General features: G+C 41.3%; 1 protein-coding gene across 4 annotated transcripts in view; it reads left to right on the forward strand.

The window, feature by feature from the left end:
- COBL (cordon-bleu WH2 repeat protein) overlaps window positions 1-18,206 on the forward strand; it is a 641,622-nt gene that overhangs the window by 331,532 nt on the left and 291,884 nt on the right. For all 4 annotated transcript variants that reach the window (XM_069730332.1, XM_069730335.1, XM_069730331.1 and 1 more), the window contains one exon: window positions 49-132. In XM_069730332.1, coding sequence (XP_069586433.1) covers window positions 49-132 — 84 coding nt within the window. The remainder of the gene's footprint in view (window positions 1-48; window positions 133-18,206) is intronic.

Here is an 18,206-nt window from a genome sequence, read left to right on the forward strand (position 1 = left end):
GACAATTAATACTGTTAAAATAACCAAATAACCGTTCTTTTTTTTCAGAATGAGGGAAGCATAGGGAATGTCGAAAGTGATGATTATGAGGAGGTTTTCAGAACTGCATCTATTAGTGGAAACAGATGTGAGGTGAGTGTGACATTAGTCTACCTAAAACGTTATACTATTAGAAATAAGGAAAATATGTAAATTAAAAGGCTGATTTGCGAATAACAAAAATTGCTGACCTCACCTGAAATAGTTTTTCGAACTCTCATACATCATTGACATATAGCTAGTTATGCCCCATAATGTATTTTATAAGCATTGTTCACAGGTTTTTACCTTAAGTGTATATATGGGTGGATAGAGAGAATATTTACAAGCGAGTGCATAAAAAACCCTAAAAATTCATAGCCCCAATGGGATTGATTCTGCAGTTTGTAGAAGTATTTGCATTGATGGAATTATATATACATTTTCCTTTCACAATTTTGAAATTCGTAAAAACTGCGGTATCCGGTTGATACGCAATTCTAAATTAGAAAAATGAATGCTCTCTGAAAGAACTTTTCTAAATACAGATTTAAACTGTGCACACGTTGCAGAATTGCCGCGGAAATTTCTGCGGCAATTCTGCAACTCCCTGCTGCGGGTATAACGCATGCGAAATTGGCATTATTATTCCCGCTAAACACTAGCGTTTTGCAAACGTAATTAGCTTGCAGAATGCTAGCATTTTCCAAGCGATCTGTAGCATCGCTTGGAAAAATGATTGACAGGTTGGTCACACTTGTCAAACATACTGTTTGACAAGTGTGACCAACTTTTTACTATTGATGCTGCCTATGCAGCATCAATAGTAAAAATATATAATGTTAAAAATAATAATAATAAAAAAAATCGTGCTATTCTCACCTTCCGGCGGCCCCCGCAGCCTTTCCGCTCCTCACGATGCTCCCGGCATCTCCCGTTCCCAGTGATGGCTCGCGACAATGACCCCAGATGACGCAGCATCACGCGAGACCCGGGTACCATCCGCACATGATCCACTTACTTCCCGCATGGTGGGCGTAGCCCCATGCGCGAACTAAGTGGATCAATGCATTCCTATGTGTGCGGAACCGCCACAATTCCGCACAAAGAATGGGCATGCTGCGTATTTTTCCGAGATGCGATTCCGCTGCGTAAAAATACGCAGCTTTAGCACAGCATTGCGGAATCCCATTGAATTCAATGGGCTGTGTTGTGTATGTGTTTTCGCAGCGAAAACGCATACAATCTACAACGTGTGCACATAAGCCTTATACAGAGGCGTCGTCATTCCCAGGAGCATTGCTTCTAACCAGGAGGATGATGCCACACAGGGAGCATAGTGCTCTGCACACTCTTCATTCACTCGACCTTGCTCCTCTGCAAGAGACCTTAGTATGTAACATGTTGTCTTCACTGTACACATTTTGTAATTAAATATATTTAATGTTTTATGTTTATGTCACTTGTATACATTCATTAAAAATTGGGAGCTTTAGTGGATTACAAGATAAAATTCTGGAGATGTGGGCCTACAAAGCCTGGATACTTACAATTGAAAGTCTTGTTGTAAAATGGCATTACAGTTCTATTCGCTACAGCATATCAACATTAATAAAGATCACAGGGGATAAATATAATAATCTGGCTAGTAGCATGTTGCAAAACAAGATGATCCCCCTTATTCTCAAAGATGAATATAACAATACACTCCGGCAAATACTCAACCTGCAAGTGTCCAACAGACTGAAGTACTGTATTCAATTAATGTAAAAAAAAAACAAACATTTTTATTGGTGTACAAAAGATAAAAATTTACAGAAATAGCAAACATTACAAGGGTTTCTAAGGAGGAAACCAAGAAACCCAGAGTTGCACAAAAAAACAATGAGTAAGTATATAGCAATAATGGTACATATATAGCAAAGTCACATAGGATATGTTGTCTCACAGTCAGCAATGAAATATAAAAGTGCTAAATACAATGAGAACCATAATGACATGGACTGTAAAAACTACATCAAAATATATCTGTGACAAAATAAATGCAGGACCATTAATGAATGGGAAGCTGGCCCATAGAAATGATGAATAGTAGCTAATGTTAAATAGATATATATGGAACAGAGGGCATAGCAACAGTGATGGAAAAGTGAATAAAATGGAAGGCTTACCCTTAATGATAAAGTGCTGGTGCAAGGTCTAGGGTAAGACCCCAACACTCAGTTCTCAAGGGAAAGCACAAGAAAAACTTGCATTGGGGCCTCCTCCTGGACCTCGCACCAGCACTTTATCATTGTAGCATCATTATAGTCAATGGCCATGTCGGCGCATATTCCTGAATCCAATTTTTGGACATAAAACACGAGAGAGCCACTGATTGTAGTTGACTACGTGAACCCAGCCCTAATAATTTAGTCACTGTGTTTCCCAAATGTTTCAAACAATATTACTTATGTGCCATAACTTTTGTCCATGCTTGCAAGAAAAAGCAGCTGTTCTCTAGATAGCTAACTTAGTATTGAATTTCTCATTTTTCCCTCCAAAGTCCATGTGTTTTGTATTTATACCTCTTGCCACCAGAGGGCGGCCTACTATTACAAATAGCCTCATTGTTGACTGCAGTAAAATGTGTTGCTTCATTTTAAAGGAAGGCGCACTCAAGCAATATATCAAGGCTATACCAGGACAGCAGAGGGGCAGACTTCTCCTACATAGATGTTTGTCATAAATCAATAAAAGTACTTATTCAGACAGTTATTTTTGGTCGTACTCCTGTGATGTAAGCCAAAACTACTGAGACAGGATACTCAGAGTCAACGTGTTTATGATTATGCTACTGAACTAGAAGTACTGAGAACTGAAGGCTGCTTCCAGGGATTAAATACTTGGATTTGCGTCTACCATATTGTATGATAACACTAGCGCTGATTGCTGCTTTATTGTGACGTTTATTAAAGGCATACAATTATTAACATGGTTAAAAATGATTATTAATAACCCTGTTAGCTTACAACCCCGAGGCCCTGGTTCAGGCTGACTAAGAACAGCAGGTATACGGAGTTTGTGTGTTCTCCATGGTAATATTCAGTTTCCTCTCACACTCCAGAAACATAGACTAAATGATAAGCTGTTACTGTATTGTAGAATATACTATTGCAGAATACATTGATCAGCCATTATAGGGACTTTTTTCCACTACCGTATATGGTCTGCACAAACTTTTTTGTGTTGTCCGATTTGACTCTACCACTCAAATAACAGAGTCTGTGAAAAAGACTGTGAAAATTTTAGCAGCTGATTCTTTACGTTTTTGAGTTGCGAAGTTTAGCCTTTATGACTGGTCTTTACATATTATGCAGATGCTTAAAAAGATTGAGATCTAGGGAAATGGGAAGCCAAATCAACACCTTGTAGTTGTTGCTAAACTAGACAATTTTTGTAGTGTGGTTGAGGTCATTATTCTTCTTAAAGAGAAAAAGGAACGACCTTCTGGAATCCCTGATGAATCAGTAAATCTCTAAGTCCCGCCAAAATCCGCCAGAAATAAGGGATTCTGGAAGATTTCTTGAGCCATGGCATCTAATTGCATATTTGGGGAGACCTAGGGAGTGGAGGGGTGAGAATGTGCAAGTAGAGAGTGAGTCTTCTAATTAAAGGCATCAGAGGCGTAGCTAGGGTTTTGGTCCAGGGGGGCAAAGCTTCTGAGTGGGCCCCTAAACAGGTAACCTTGATTACAATTCGGTGACGCACCGTAATAGTGGAGGAGAACCTCAGCAGATGGCCGCGCTAATGCTGAAGATAATCTTTATATAAAGACCAACATTGATATTACCGCCATATGGTCAGTTGGAGATACCAGCCCTACAGAACATATAAGAGATCACAGTACAGTTACAGATAATGTCTTACCGCTGACATTCTCTGATGGAATCGTCACTTTTTCCGTCTTTTCCAGCTGGCCCAGACCGACATGACAACTTCTTCCAGCCACGACTCACCTGCAGAGAATATAACAAAGACACATTTCACTTCTCATATTCCAGCCCCATCACCATCTATTCCCAACCTGCACAAATTCCTCATCCTGCTGATACCCCAATACTGAGCCACTGCTGCCGTATCTGTCCTTATTACTGCCCCTGTTACCCCAATACTGAGCCGCTGCTGCCGTATGTGACCCTATTACTGCACCTGATACCCCAATACTGAGCCGCTGCTGCTGTATGTGTCCCTATTACTGCACCTGATACCCCAATACTGAGCCGCTGCTGCCGTATGTGTCCCTATTACTGCCCCTGATACCCCAATACTGAGCCGCTGCTGCTGTATGTGTCCCTATTACTGCACCTGATACCCCAATACTGAGCCGCTGCTGCTGTATGTGTCCCTATTACTGCCCCTGCTGTGTAAATTCTAAAGCACCCCTCTATAATATAGTAATGCCGGGTGCAAGTGCCCTAGAAAACATTGCCCCTATTTTGCCCCCTAGAAAGTAATACTGCCCTGTGGGCCCCTTTGATAGTCACAGTAACCCGAGTTCACCTATAACGATAAGTGCCCACTTTACATTTAATAATGTCCCGAGTCTCCCCCTGTACAGCTCCTCTATACACAGTATGATGCCCCCTCACTGTATAGTATCACCCACACAGTATACTGACCCCTTAGTAGACTCCCAACTGTTTGATGGCTCCAACACTGTATGATGGCCCCTTCACTGTAATCCCCACACTGTATGATGGCCCCATAGATAACCTCCATATAGTATAATGTGCCAGATAGTCCTCAATATAGTACAAGACCGTACCCCTATAGGCAGACCCTGTAGCATAAGGCAGTATCCCTAAAGGCAGACCCTGTAGTATTAAGCAACACCCCATAGTCAGACTCTGTAGTATAAGGCAGCACCCCCATAGGCAGATCCTTTAGTATAAGGCAGCACCTCCCATAGGCAGATCCTGTAGTATAAGACAGCACCCCCATAGGCAGATCCTGTAGTATAAGACAGCACCCTCCCATAGGCAGATCCTGTCGTGTATAAGGCAGCACCCCCCATAGGCAGATCCCGTAGTGTATAAGGCAGTACCCCCCCATAGGCAGATCCTGTAGTGTATAAGGCAGCACCCCTCCATAAGCAGATCCTGTAGTGTATAAGGCAGCACCCCCCATAGGCAGATCCTGTAGTGTATAAGGCAGCACCCCCCATAGGCAGATCCTGTAGTGTATAAGGCAGCACCCCCCCAAAGGCAGATCCTGTAGTGTATATGGCAGCCCCCATAAAAAAAACACAATAAATATATACTCACCTTTCTTCCTCCTTGTTCCAGCGGTGCTCCCTGCTCCCGCTCTTGTCTTGACAGTGGGTGCCGGGCGGTGACATCATCGCGCCTGCTGTCAGTGTCGGCGTCTGCGACGTCAGGCACTGACAGGGGAATGATGGGAGAAGGTGCGCTGCGCAGTGCTCCTTCCCTCATGAATGTGGTGAGCTGTATCGGCTAGTGAGCTGATCGCTGCACCGATGCAGTTACAGTAGCGTAGCTCCAAATGGGGGCCCCATCAGAGCGCGGGGCCCGGGGTGCCCGCACCCTCTGCCCCCCGGTAGCTCCGCTACTGAAAGGCATGTATGGGACCTAGTTACCGTTCTTAGTGTAATTATCAGAGTTCTAAGGTTTTTACAGTGCATCAGCCAAGAGACAAAACACACTCTCAAGTAAGTATGTAGGAAAGTCCAGATTTCCCTTATCTCCATGTTTTATTATATAGTTCTATAAATCCAATTAGCAAACAGTGAACAAGTCATTGCTTCCAATTATATTAATATCTGAAGAATGAGTTGGGGGTCACATAATGATTACAAGCCCCCCAGGACATACTGTCAGTGACATTGTATGTTATTTAATTTCACCTACTGTATCCTCACCCATCCCCTGTACATTGTGAGCCCTAGCGGGCAGGGTCTTCTCTCCTCCTCTACCAGTTGTGACTTGTATTGGTTAAGATTACTGTACTTGTTTTTTTTTTATTATGTATACCCCTCCTCACATGTAAAGGGCCATGTAATAAATGGCGCTATAATAATAAGTAATAATAATAATTTATAGACACCAGAATCTTTAGAGTCTGAACAATATGTGTACTCATGTATGACTTCTACACATAATGGTGTCTTTATACAAAATGGATCCCGGTTCTCATAAAGGGGAGCGCTTGATTTGTAGTGTTTAGCTAGTTGGTATGTGTCAGAGTAACCATCATATTTTGGACTTTGGTGTCTTAGATCTTTCGTCAATTTCCTGCTTTCAAAGTATCAGCTTCCGCACAGATGACGTTAGCTAATCTGCTAGTAACCACTGATACGGAGCTGACAGGTTGATACCTGGTGCTGTACATACTTTCTAATATTTTATAAATTAATACAATCCTTGTCTGTTCCTGCCACCCTGTGTAAAGGTCTCTAATCTGCAATTCTGCATATGTTTCAGAAATATTTCCCCTATATGTACCCTCCTGGCTCCAAAGTCTGTCTTTGTTGTCCATATCAACCAATCACAGTGCAGCTTGCATTTTACCAGAGCTATTTAAAAAAAAAAATTAAGTTGAGCTCTGATTGGTTGCTGTGGGCAACACAGTTTCTATTTTAGGCATTATAATATGGTCTAGCTGTATTTATATTGCATTTATGGATAGAAGGTGTCCATTATAACATAAATAGTCAAGCTTTTAAGGGGTTTCCCCACAAACAAAGTATATTTTAATCAACACATCTTGAAATATTAATAATTTCCACAACTGAATGTGATTAAGTAAAATGTTTTTGTGCTGAGATAATCTAATAACTGTGCCCCTGCTATCTGACTGTGATCATACCACAGCTCCTGGGCAGTGGGGGACACAAAATAGAGTATACAGACATTACAGCATGGGATCATACAGCTCTGGCAAAAATTAAGAGACCACCACGTCAAAACCCTGTCATGGGCAGCCTAATCTCCAGGCCTGAACCCCAATGAAAACCTCTGGAATGTAATCAATAGGATGATGGATAGTCACAAGACATCAAACAAAGAAGAACTACTTACATTTTGGCGCCAGAAGCAGTGTGAAAGACTGGTGGAAAGCATGTCAAGACGCATGAAAGCTGTGATTAAAAATCATGGTTATTCCACAAAATATTGATTTCTGAACTCTTCCTGAGTTAAAACATTAGTATTGTTGTTTCTAAATGATTATGAACTTGTTTTCTTTGCATTGTTTGAGGTCTGAAAGCAATCTGTTTTGTTTTTATTTGATTTTGACCATTTTTCTTTGTCAGAAAAAAAACAAAAATTATTACTTAGAAATTCAGAGATATGTTGTCAGAAGTTTATAGAATAAAAGAACAATTTACATTTTACTCAAAAATATACCTATAAAGAGAAAAATCAGACAAACGGAACGTTTTCCAGTGGTCTCTTAACCCCTTTCTGACCTCGAACGTGTGTGAGCCCACATCAAAGCCGGGACATATCAGCTGTTTTGAACAGCTGACATGTGCCCGTAATAGGCACGGGCAGAATCGCGATCTGCCCGTGCCTATTAACTAGTTAAATGCCGCTGTCAAACGCTGACAGCGGCATTTAACTACCGCTTCCGGCCGGGCGTCCGGAAATGATCGCATCGCCGATCCCCTGTCACATGATCGGAGGTCGGCGATGCTTCTGAATAGTAACCATAGAGGTCCTTGAGACCTCTATGATTACTGATCGCCGGTAGCTATGAGCGCCACCCTGTGGTCGGCGCTCATAGCACACCTGCATTTCTGATATATAGCAGCGAACATCAGATCGCTGCTATGTAGCAGAGGCAATCGTGCTGTGCCTGCTTCTAGCCTCCCATGGAGGCTATTGAAGAATGGCAAAAGTAAAAAAAAAAGTAAAAAAAAATGTGGAAAAAATATATAAAAGTTTAAATCACCCCCCTTTCACCCCATTCAAAATAAATCAATAAAAAAAATCGAACCTACATACAGGTCCTTCTCAAAAAATTAGGATATAGTGTTAAATTTCATTATTTACCATAATGTAATGATTACAATTAAACTTTCATATATTATAGATTCATTATCCACCAACTGAAATTTGTCAGGTCTTTTATTGTTTTAATACTGATGATTTTGGCATACAACTCCTGATAACCCAAAAAACCTGTCTCAATAAATTAGCATATCAAGAAAAGGTTCTCTAAACGACCTATTACCCTAATCTTCTGAATCAACTAATTAAATCTAAACACATGCAAAAGATACCTGAGGCTTTTATAAACTACCTGCCTGGTTCATTACTCAAAACCCCCATCATGGGTAAGACTAGCGACCTGACAGATGTCAAGAAGGCCATCATTGACACCCTCAAGCAAGAGGGTAAGACCCAGAAAGAAATTTCTCAACAAATAGGCTGTTCCCAGAGTGCTATATCAAGGCACCTCAATGGTAAGTCTGTTGGAAGGAAACAATGTGGCAGAAAACGCTGTACAACGAGAAGAGGAGACCGGACCCTGAGGAAGATTGTGGAGAAGGACCGATTCCAGACCTTGGGGAACCTGAGGAAGCAGTGGACTGAGTCTGGTGTGGAAACATCCAGAGCCACCGTGCACAGGCGTGTGCAGGAAATGGGCTACAGGTGCCGCATTCCCCAGGTAAAGCCACTTTTGAACCATAAACAGCGGCAGAGGCGCCTGACCTGGGCTACAGAGAAGCAGCACTGGACTGTTGCTAAGTGGTCCCAAGTACTTTTTTCTGATGAAAGCAAATTTTGCATGTCATTCGGAAATCAAGGTGCCAGAGTCTGGAGGAAGACTGGGGAGAAGGAAATGCCAAAATGTCTGAAGTCCAGTGTCAAGTACCCACAGTTAGTGATGGTGTGGGGTGCCATGTCAGCTGCTGGTGTTGGTCCACTGTGTTTCATCAAGGGCAGGGTCAATGCAGCTAGCTATCAGGAGATTTTGGAGCACTTCATGCTTCCATCGGCTGAAATGCTTTATGGAGATGAAGATTTCATTTTTCAGCACGACCTGGCACCTGCTCACAGTGCCAAAACCACTGGTAAATGGTTTACTGACCATGGTATTATTGTGCTCAATTGGCCTGCCAACTCTCCTGACCGGAACCCCATAGAGAATCTGTGGGATATTGTGAAGAGAAAGTTGAGAGACGCAAGACCCAACACTCTGGATGAGCTTAAGGCCGCTATTGAAGCATCCTGGGCCTCCATAACATCTCAGCAGTGTCACAGGCTGATTGCCTCCATGCCACGCCGCATTGAAGCAGTCATTTCTTCCAAAGGATTCCCGACCAAGTATTGAGTGCATAACTGAACATTATTATTTGATGGTTTTTTTGTTTGTTATTAAAAAACACTTTTATTTGATTGGATGGGTGAAATATGCTAATTTATTGAGACAGGTTTTTTGGGTTATCAGGAGTTGTATGCCAAAATCATCAGTATTAAAACAATAAAAGACCTGACAAATTTCAGTTGGTGGATAATGAATCTATAATATATGAAAGTTTAATTGTAATCATTACATTATGGTAAATAATGAAATTTAACACTATATGCTAATTTTTTGAGAAGGACCTGTATATTTGGTATCACCGCGTTCAGAATCACCCGATCTATCAATAAAAAAAAGCATTAACCTGATCGCTAAACGGCGTAGCGAGAAAAAAATTCGAAACGCCAGAATTATGTTTTTTTGGTCGCCGCGACATTGAATTAAAATGCAATAACGGGCAATCAAAAGAATGTATCTGCACCAAAATGCTATCATTAAAAACGCCAGCTCAGCACGCAAAAAATAAGCCCTCACCCAACCCCAGATCACGAAAAATGGAGACGCTACGAGTATCGGAAAATGGCGCAATTTTTTTTTATTTTTTAGCAAAGTTTGGAAATTTTTTTCACCACTTAGATAAAACATAGTCATGTTAGGTGTCTATGAACTTGTAATGACCTGGAGAATCATAATGGCAGGTCAGTTTTAGCATTTAGTGAACCTAGCAAAAAAGACAAGCAAAAAACAAGTGTGGGATTGCACTTTTTTTGCAATTTCACCGCACTTGGAATTTTTTTCCCTTTTTCTAATACACGACATGGTAAAACCAATGATGTTGTTCAAAAGTACAACTTGTCCCGCAAAAAATAAGCCCTCACATGGCCAAATTGACGGAAAAATAAAAAGGTTATGGCTCTGGGAAGGAGGGGAGCAAAAAACGAACGCGGAAAAACGGAAAATCCCAAGGTCATGAAGGGGTTAATTTTTGCCAGAGCTGTAATTAAATCTTTCTGTGAGATAAAACATTTCCCTGCTTGTTTAAAAACCTTATTACTTAACTTTAAAAACAGGCAAGGAAATGTTTTTCCTTAGGCCGGGGTCACACTAGACCGTAATACGGACGAGTGCAATGCGATAAAAAATCGCATAGCACTCGTCCCAATGTTAATCAATGGGGCAGCTCCCATCATCCGATATTTTCTCGGCCGTATTCAGGATCCGAGTGAAATCGCAGCATGCTGCGATTGTCAGCGTTTCTCGGCCGAGAATCGCCAATGAAAGTCTATGGAAGCCCCAAAAATACGGATTACACACGGACCAGCAGTGTGACTTGCGAGGAATACGCAGCGCTGTTAGAGAGAAAAGCCGGCAATTCAGTGCGGTGTACAGTAAAATCACACTGACAGCTGACATTAGAATAGGTAGAATAAATGTGGACACATAGAATAGGTATATATATATATATATATATATATGTCAGTGAGACACATATATATATATATATATATTAATATTTCTTCCAGCGCTAGACAGCTTTAAAGCCGGTAATTCAATTACCGGCTTCTGCTTTCTCCTTCCTAAAACCCGACATGATATGAGACCTGGTTTACATACAGTAAACCATCTCATATCACCATTTTTTTGCATATTCCACACTACTAATGTCAGTAGTGTGTCTATGCAAAAATTGGCCGTTCTAGCTAGTAAATTAAAGGGTTAAATGGCGGAAAAAATTGGCGTGGGCTCCCACGCAATTTTCTCCGCCAGAATGGTAAAGCCAGTGACTGAGGGCAGATATTAATAGCCTGGAGAGGGTCCATGGTTATTGCCCCCCCCCTGGCTAAAAACACCTGCCCCCAGCCACCCCAGAAAAGGCACATCTGGAAGATGCGCCTATTCTGGCACTTGGCCACTCTCTTCCCATTCCCGTGTAGCGGTGGGATATGGGGTAATGAAGGGTTAATGCCACCTTGCTATTGTAAGGTGACATTAAGCCAAATTAATAATGGAGAGGCGTCAATTATGACACCTATCCATTATTAATCCAATACTAGTAAAGGGTTAAAAAAATACACAAACACATTATTAAACATTATTTTAATGAAATAAACACAAAGGTCGTTGTAGTAATTTATTCTACTCTCAATCCACTCACTGAAGACCCTCGATCTGTAAATCAAAAAAACATAATAAACCAACAATATACTTACCTTCCGAGGATCTGGCACGTCCAACGATGTAAATCCATCTGAAGGGGTTAAACTATTTTGCAGACACGAGCTCCGCTAATGCAGGATGCTCATTTCTGCAAAACCCCGGCGAATGAAGCTAAATATAGATCAATGATCTATATTTAGCTTCATTTGCGGTGAGGCGCCCTCTGCTGGCTGTTCCTAGATCGTGGGAACTTTCCTAGAAAGCTCCCTGGCTCGAGATCATATGAGGACAACCAGGAGAGGGCGCCTCACCGCAAATGAAGCTAAATATAGATCATTGATCTATATTTAGCTTCATTCGCCGGGGTTTTGCAGAAATGAGCATCCTGCATTAGCGGAGCTCGTGTCTGCAAAATAGTTTAACCCCTTCAGATGGATTTACATCGTTGGACGTGCCAGATCCTCGGAAGGTATGTATATTGTTGGTTTATTATGTTTTTTTGATTTACAGATCGAGGGTCTTCAGCGAGTGGATTGAGAGTAGAATAAATTACTACAACAACCTTTGTGTTTATTTCATTAAAATAATGTTTAATAATGTGTTTGTGTATTTTTTTAACCCTTTACTAGTATTGGATTAATAATGGATAGGTGTCATAATTGACGCCTCTCCATTATTAATTTGGCTTAATGTCACCTTACAATAGCAAGGTGACATTAACCCTTCATTACCCCATATCCCACCGCTACACGGGAATGGGAAGAGAGTGGCCAAGTGCCAGAATAGGCGCATCTTCCAGATGTGCCTTTTCTGGGGTGGCTGGGGGCAGGTGTTTTTAGCCAGGGGGGGCTAATAACCATGGACCCTCTCCAGGCTATTAATATCTGCCCTCAGTCACTGGCTTTACCATTCTGGCGGAGAAAATTGCGCGGGAGCCCACGCCAATTTTTTCCGCCATTTAACCCTTTAATTTACTAGCTAGAAAGGCCAAATTTTGCATAGACACACTACTGACATTAGTAGTGTGGAATATGCAAAAAAAAATGGGGATATGAGATGGTTTACTGAATGTAAACCAGGTCTCATATCATGTCGGGTTTTAGGAAGGAGAAAGCAAAAGCCGGTAATTGAATTACCGGCTTTCTGCTATATCGCGCTGGATGAAATATTAATATATATACATATATGTGTCTACTGACATATATATATATATATATATATATATAGACAGTATATATGTTTTTTTTTTTGTCACATGGATCCCTTATATAGCCGTATGTTGGTTTTGCAAGCCTGCGATAAAAACACGCAGTACGGATGCCATACGGATGTCACACGGATCATTTGATGCGAGAAAATCGCATCCTCGCACTGCACACGGATCAATGTTTTGGTAACATTTGTGCGATTCTCGTCCATCAAAAACGGTCCGTTTTTTTATACGTTGTGTGTGTCCCCGGCCTTACAGAAAGAATCAGCTGTGACACCATGCTGTAATGTCTGTATACTCTCTTGCTTCCCCCCCTGCCCAGGAGCTGTGATATGATCAGACCAAGTCCCTGAATGGTCAGACATGGCCATTACACAGTACACAGCAGGAGCACATTCATAAGATTATCTCAGCATGGGAACATTATTTTTTAACACATCCAATTGTGGAACTTATTTTTCTTAAAAATATAATCGAATGATTAAAATGTACTTTGTTCGGGAGACAACCCCTTTAATTTAAGTATTTCTGTGCATGTGTGGGCCCGGTCTAGCACACTGCTGAGGAGAGGATTTATTCCCCTCCTTTTACAGTATTGGGCACACAGTACTTATGGCCACCATGTACAGAGCAGACGATGCAATCAAGCCTGTGCTGTCTCACTGCACAGTAAGGAAATCCTTCCCACTATATCAGATATCTGTGCTGTCTAGACAGTCTTAGGATATGTGCACACGTCAGGATTTTTTCCTGACAAAATCCTGAGAATTCTGCCAGAAATCCGCGTGCTTTTTTCGCGCGGATTTCCCACGGAATTTGCGCATTTTTCGCCGAATTTTTTGCGGATTTTTTTTTTTTCCGGAATGACCTTTTTGATAGGAAATCCGCAATAAATCCAGAAAAAGATAGAGCATGTTCGGATTTTTTGCGGGATGCGTTTTTTTTGCGGAGAAAAACGCTAACATCTGCACAAAAAATGCGGAATGCATTCTAAAAGATAGGATGCATAATGTTAGCGGTTTTTTACCGGATTTATAGCGTTTTTATGGCGAAATTCCGCAAAAAAAACGCTAAAAATCCTGACGTGTCCGCACGAAAAAAGCACGCGGATTTCTGGCAGAATTCTCAGGATTTTGTCAGGAACCTTAGGGTATGTGCACACGTCAGGATTTTTAGGTACCTTTACACTGAACAACATTACAATGATAACGATAGCGATCCGTGACGTTGCAGCGTCCTGGATAGCGATATCATTGTGTTTGACACGCAGCAGCAATCAGGATCCTGCTGTGACATCGCTGGTCGGAGCTAGAAGGCTAGAACTTTATTTTGTCGCTGGATCACCAGCTGACATTGCTGGATCGGCGTGTGTGACGCCGATCCAGCAATGTGCTCACTGGTAACCAGGGTAAACATCGGGTTACTAAGCGCAGGGCCGCGCTTAGTAACCCGATGTTTACCCTGGTTACCATTGTAAATGTAAAAAAAAATGTAAAAAAAAAACACTACATACTTTCCGGTGTCTGTCACGTCCCTCGCCGTCAGCTTCCCGCACTGACTGTGAGCGCCGGCCGTACAGCACAGCAGTGACGTCACAGTGACGGGAAGCTGACGGCGAGGGACGTGACAGACACTGGAATGTGAGTATGTAATGTTTTTTTTTACATTTACAATGGTAACCAGGGTAAACATCTGCCGCCGCCACAACACTGCCGGTAAGCCTGCATTACGACTTTAAGATGCACCCCCCATTTTCCCCCCTTTTTTGGGGGGAAAAAGTGCGTCTTATAGTCGGGAAAATACGGTATTTGCCAAGTGTTGTGAGCATCCATGTGTCTCATCACAAATCTTACTCCAGTCAGAGACTTGAGTAAGATTTCTGGTATATCTTACACCACAGCATGTCATCAATAACTTTTTGTTTTTCCATCAATAAACCTATTTGTGGGCTTCTTTTTGTGCATTGATAGCTAACATTTTGATACTGCTGTGGAGTATATGAAACTTGTTGATAATTTTTTAGTGAATTTTTTTAGGAAAATAGAGTGACCGAAAAAGGACAATTCTCACATTTCATTTTTTTTTTCCTTTTTTTTAGCGTTCACGATATGGGATAAATATATTTATATCCTATTAGTTCAGGCAATTATCCATGCAGCAATATCATATATAATATTTTATTATTATATTTTTATTTTATAATATAAAATTCCTTAAGTAATTATGTTTGGGGAAAATAAGGTATGATTTGAACATTTCCATTTTATAAAATATTTTTACATTTTTTTTTCCCTTTTTAATTAGTCATCTTAGGGGATTTGAACCTGCAATTTCTTGTCGCCATTGCAATACACTGTAATCCCATAATATCGCAGTATATTGTAAAATAGATGCTCTCCTATTAAGCCTAGCCATGGGTAGGGTTTCCTTTGATTAAAACCATGGCAGACATGGAGGTCTTCATTAGGCCGCCATCTGCCATGACAACGATTGGAACCCTGTGAGTAAGGCTACGTTCACACTTGCATCGGGCCGACGTACCGACGCACGTTGTGAAATTTGTGCACGACATGAGCAGCGGATGCAGTTTTTCAACGCATCCGCTGCTCATTCTGAAGTCCGGGGAGGAGGGGACGGAGATCCGGCCGCGCATGCGCGGTAGAAAATGTCGGACGCGACATACAAAAAAACGTTACATTGAACGTTTTTTTGTGACGACGGTCTGCCAAAACACGATGGATCCGTTGCACGTGTGGCCATCCGTCGCGATCCGTCGCTAATACAAGTCTATGGGCAAAAAATGCATCCTGCGGGCACATTTGCAGGATCCGTTTTTTGCCCAAAACGACGGATTGCGATGGATTAAAAAAAATGTTAGTGTGAAAGAAGCCTAAGTGTGGTTGGCCATCAGGAGGTGAAGAATTGTAAATGTTAAACGCATGCGATCAGAGAAAGTTCTTATTGAACCAGTACAGTTGGGTGCCAACAAGGTATGTACCTGTAACCAAAAATAGGTATATACCTTTGCGCTAGTATGTCTGTCCCAGGAACACGTAGGACCCACAGCTAGTGTGCTAAATTGCAAAAAACTTTATGTATACATCAACAGCACAATAGGTATTTACTGTATGTAAATGAACACCAATAAAAACATAATAAAAAAGGAGGGCTAGAGGAGCTATGAGGGAGATATATCGTAGCTGAGGGACTAGAGTATAATCCCTCAACAGATTTAAAAAAAGGGCCTTCTATGCCATATGTCCCAAGGGCTTTACGCATAAAAAGCCAACTGAGGCGACCAAACGGCTTCTCGGTGTCCAAACTCAGGAGGACTTTAGATTCTCTAGATTTTTTGACTATTACTATGAGATCAATTGCCCTTCTGCTGCTGTCACTGCCTTGTCTAAAAAGGAGAAATCCCACTTGGTCTTTGTGGATCATATAAGGTAACCATTGATAGCAAACTAAATTTTAAAATTTTCTTTTTCACAAATATGTCCTTATACTATGCATAACAATAAAAACAATATTGTACTTGCAGAAAAATGCTCTAAAATGTAATAGAAACAATTTCATTCCAATTATGGAACCCTATAGGTTCCCTGGGACTTTTTGGAGAAGACAAATTTAAATGTGAAAGCTGAAATTTTAAATATTTATTTGAAGTTCTGAACACCTTAAACTGGGTGATAGGTTAAAAATATCTGGATTATACAAGGTCTACCTTTACAGATGCGCAATTCAATTTGCACTGCCCTGGCCACAGTCCGCTCCTCTGTAGCAGTGTTTCTTCACTTCTGCAGATGGCATCCTAGGCCCTCCAAATATTGACTCCAAGGGACCGTTAGCTTGTCAATATTTTAGGAATGAGGACTGGTTAAGTGAGGGATGGATCTTCCCATAAAACCATGTATTGGAAAATGTGGCTATATGGACATTAGATACTGCCATGCTTATTGAGTGGATTGACTTTGCCCTGTGACCTGGGGACGCTATGTAACCCAATAGAAACCATAAAAATAGGATCTATAATAAATAGGGTAATTAAGCAAAAAGACAGTGGCCATGCAATGAGAATTTCTAATTACTACTCCGAAGGGGTTCTCACCACATAAGTCTTGCAGGTTCTTGATTATAAGCCTAAAGTATTCACAGTGCAGTTTGTACATATAAGATTTATGTCATTGAGGTTCCATGACTGGCATATAAATGAGTCAATAATGAGTCACATCCTCATTAAAACTGAACTGCTTAATGCCTGGAATATCGTAATGAGGTACAATAATCTTTTACAGCCCTGAAAATTGAGATATTTTCATTCAGGTCAGTGATGAAGTCACCGTCAGCTGTTCAATAACCTGTCTCACCTTCATTTTCTCTTGGCATCAGGCATTCGCAGAGATGTATGTTTTGTCATGGCCTTAACTGTAAATGGATAAAGATCAGCAATTAGAATTATAAGAGCCTTAGTTCTAGTCCTTCTGACTATAAGAAAAGGGTGGGGATAAAGGTCACTTAAGATATAGGTTATAGCTTTGTTAGCAAGAAATATCAAAGGCTAACAACAAATATTTCACATATGTAACAATCATAATGTAAGCATTTTAGGAATGCTCTGTACCTATCATAATCATAAAGATCTCTAGCTCAAAGCTAGGGTTTCCAGCCATCATTGACCAGGTATACTTACTCAATTATTCTTACAGTGGTTTTACACTTTTCTGCCCTTAGTCATAAAAGCAATTTGAAAAGAATTCTGGCATAAATTTATTTTGGTGTTTTCATGCCAGTTTCTCCCAGCTGTTCCAGAATGATGGAGCAAGGTGCAGGACTCCACAGATCGTTTAATTCATGATGACCTGGGGCTTATTTTGTAAAGTGACCTGAAAGTGCAGTTACACTTTAAGACTTCCATGTTATAAAAGAATTTCAAGACAGGGCTATGATAATAATTAAAACCGTTTCATTAAAATTTCTCCACTTTTAGTTAACCCCTTTACGACCTTTGATGTATATTTACGCCAAAGGTTGTGTCCATGCCTTTGACGAGAGCTCACACGTTGAGCCCACATCTTTCCCTCAACATCATGGCTCATTTAATTGTGTGCTCCACCCATGGCTCTTAACCAGTTAGGGTACCGTCACACAGTGGCATTTTGATCGCTACGTCGGCACGATCCGTGACGCTCCAGCATCGTAACAATATCGCTCCAGCGTCGTAGACTGCTGTCACACTTTGCAATGTACAATGCTGGAGCGATAATTTCATGACGTATGTGCGATGTAGAAGCCGTTGGTTACTATGCGCACATCGTATACAATATCGTGCACACCTTTGTTACACCATGCGATCATGCCGCCACAGCGGGACACTAGACGACGAAAGAAAGTTTCAAACGATCTGCTACGACGTACGATTCTCAGCGGGGTCCCTGATAGCAGGAGCGTGTCAGACACTGCGAGCTAGTAACTATATCGCTGGAACATCACGAATCGTGCCGTCGTAGCG

The sequence above is a fragment of the Ranitomeya imitator genome, chromosome 6 (assembly GCF_032444005.1).
Source record: "Ranitomeya imitator isolate aRanImi1 chromosome 6, aRanImi1.pri, whole genome shotgun sequence".
NCBI lineage: Eukaryota > Metazoa > Chordata > Amphibia > Anura > Dendrobatidae > Ranitomeya > Ranitomeya imitator.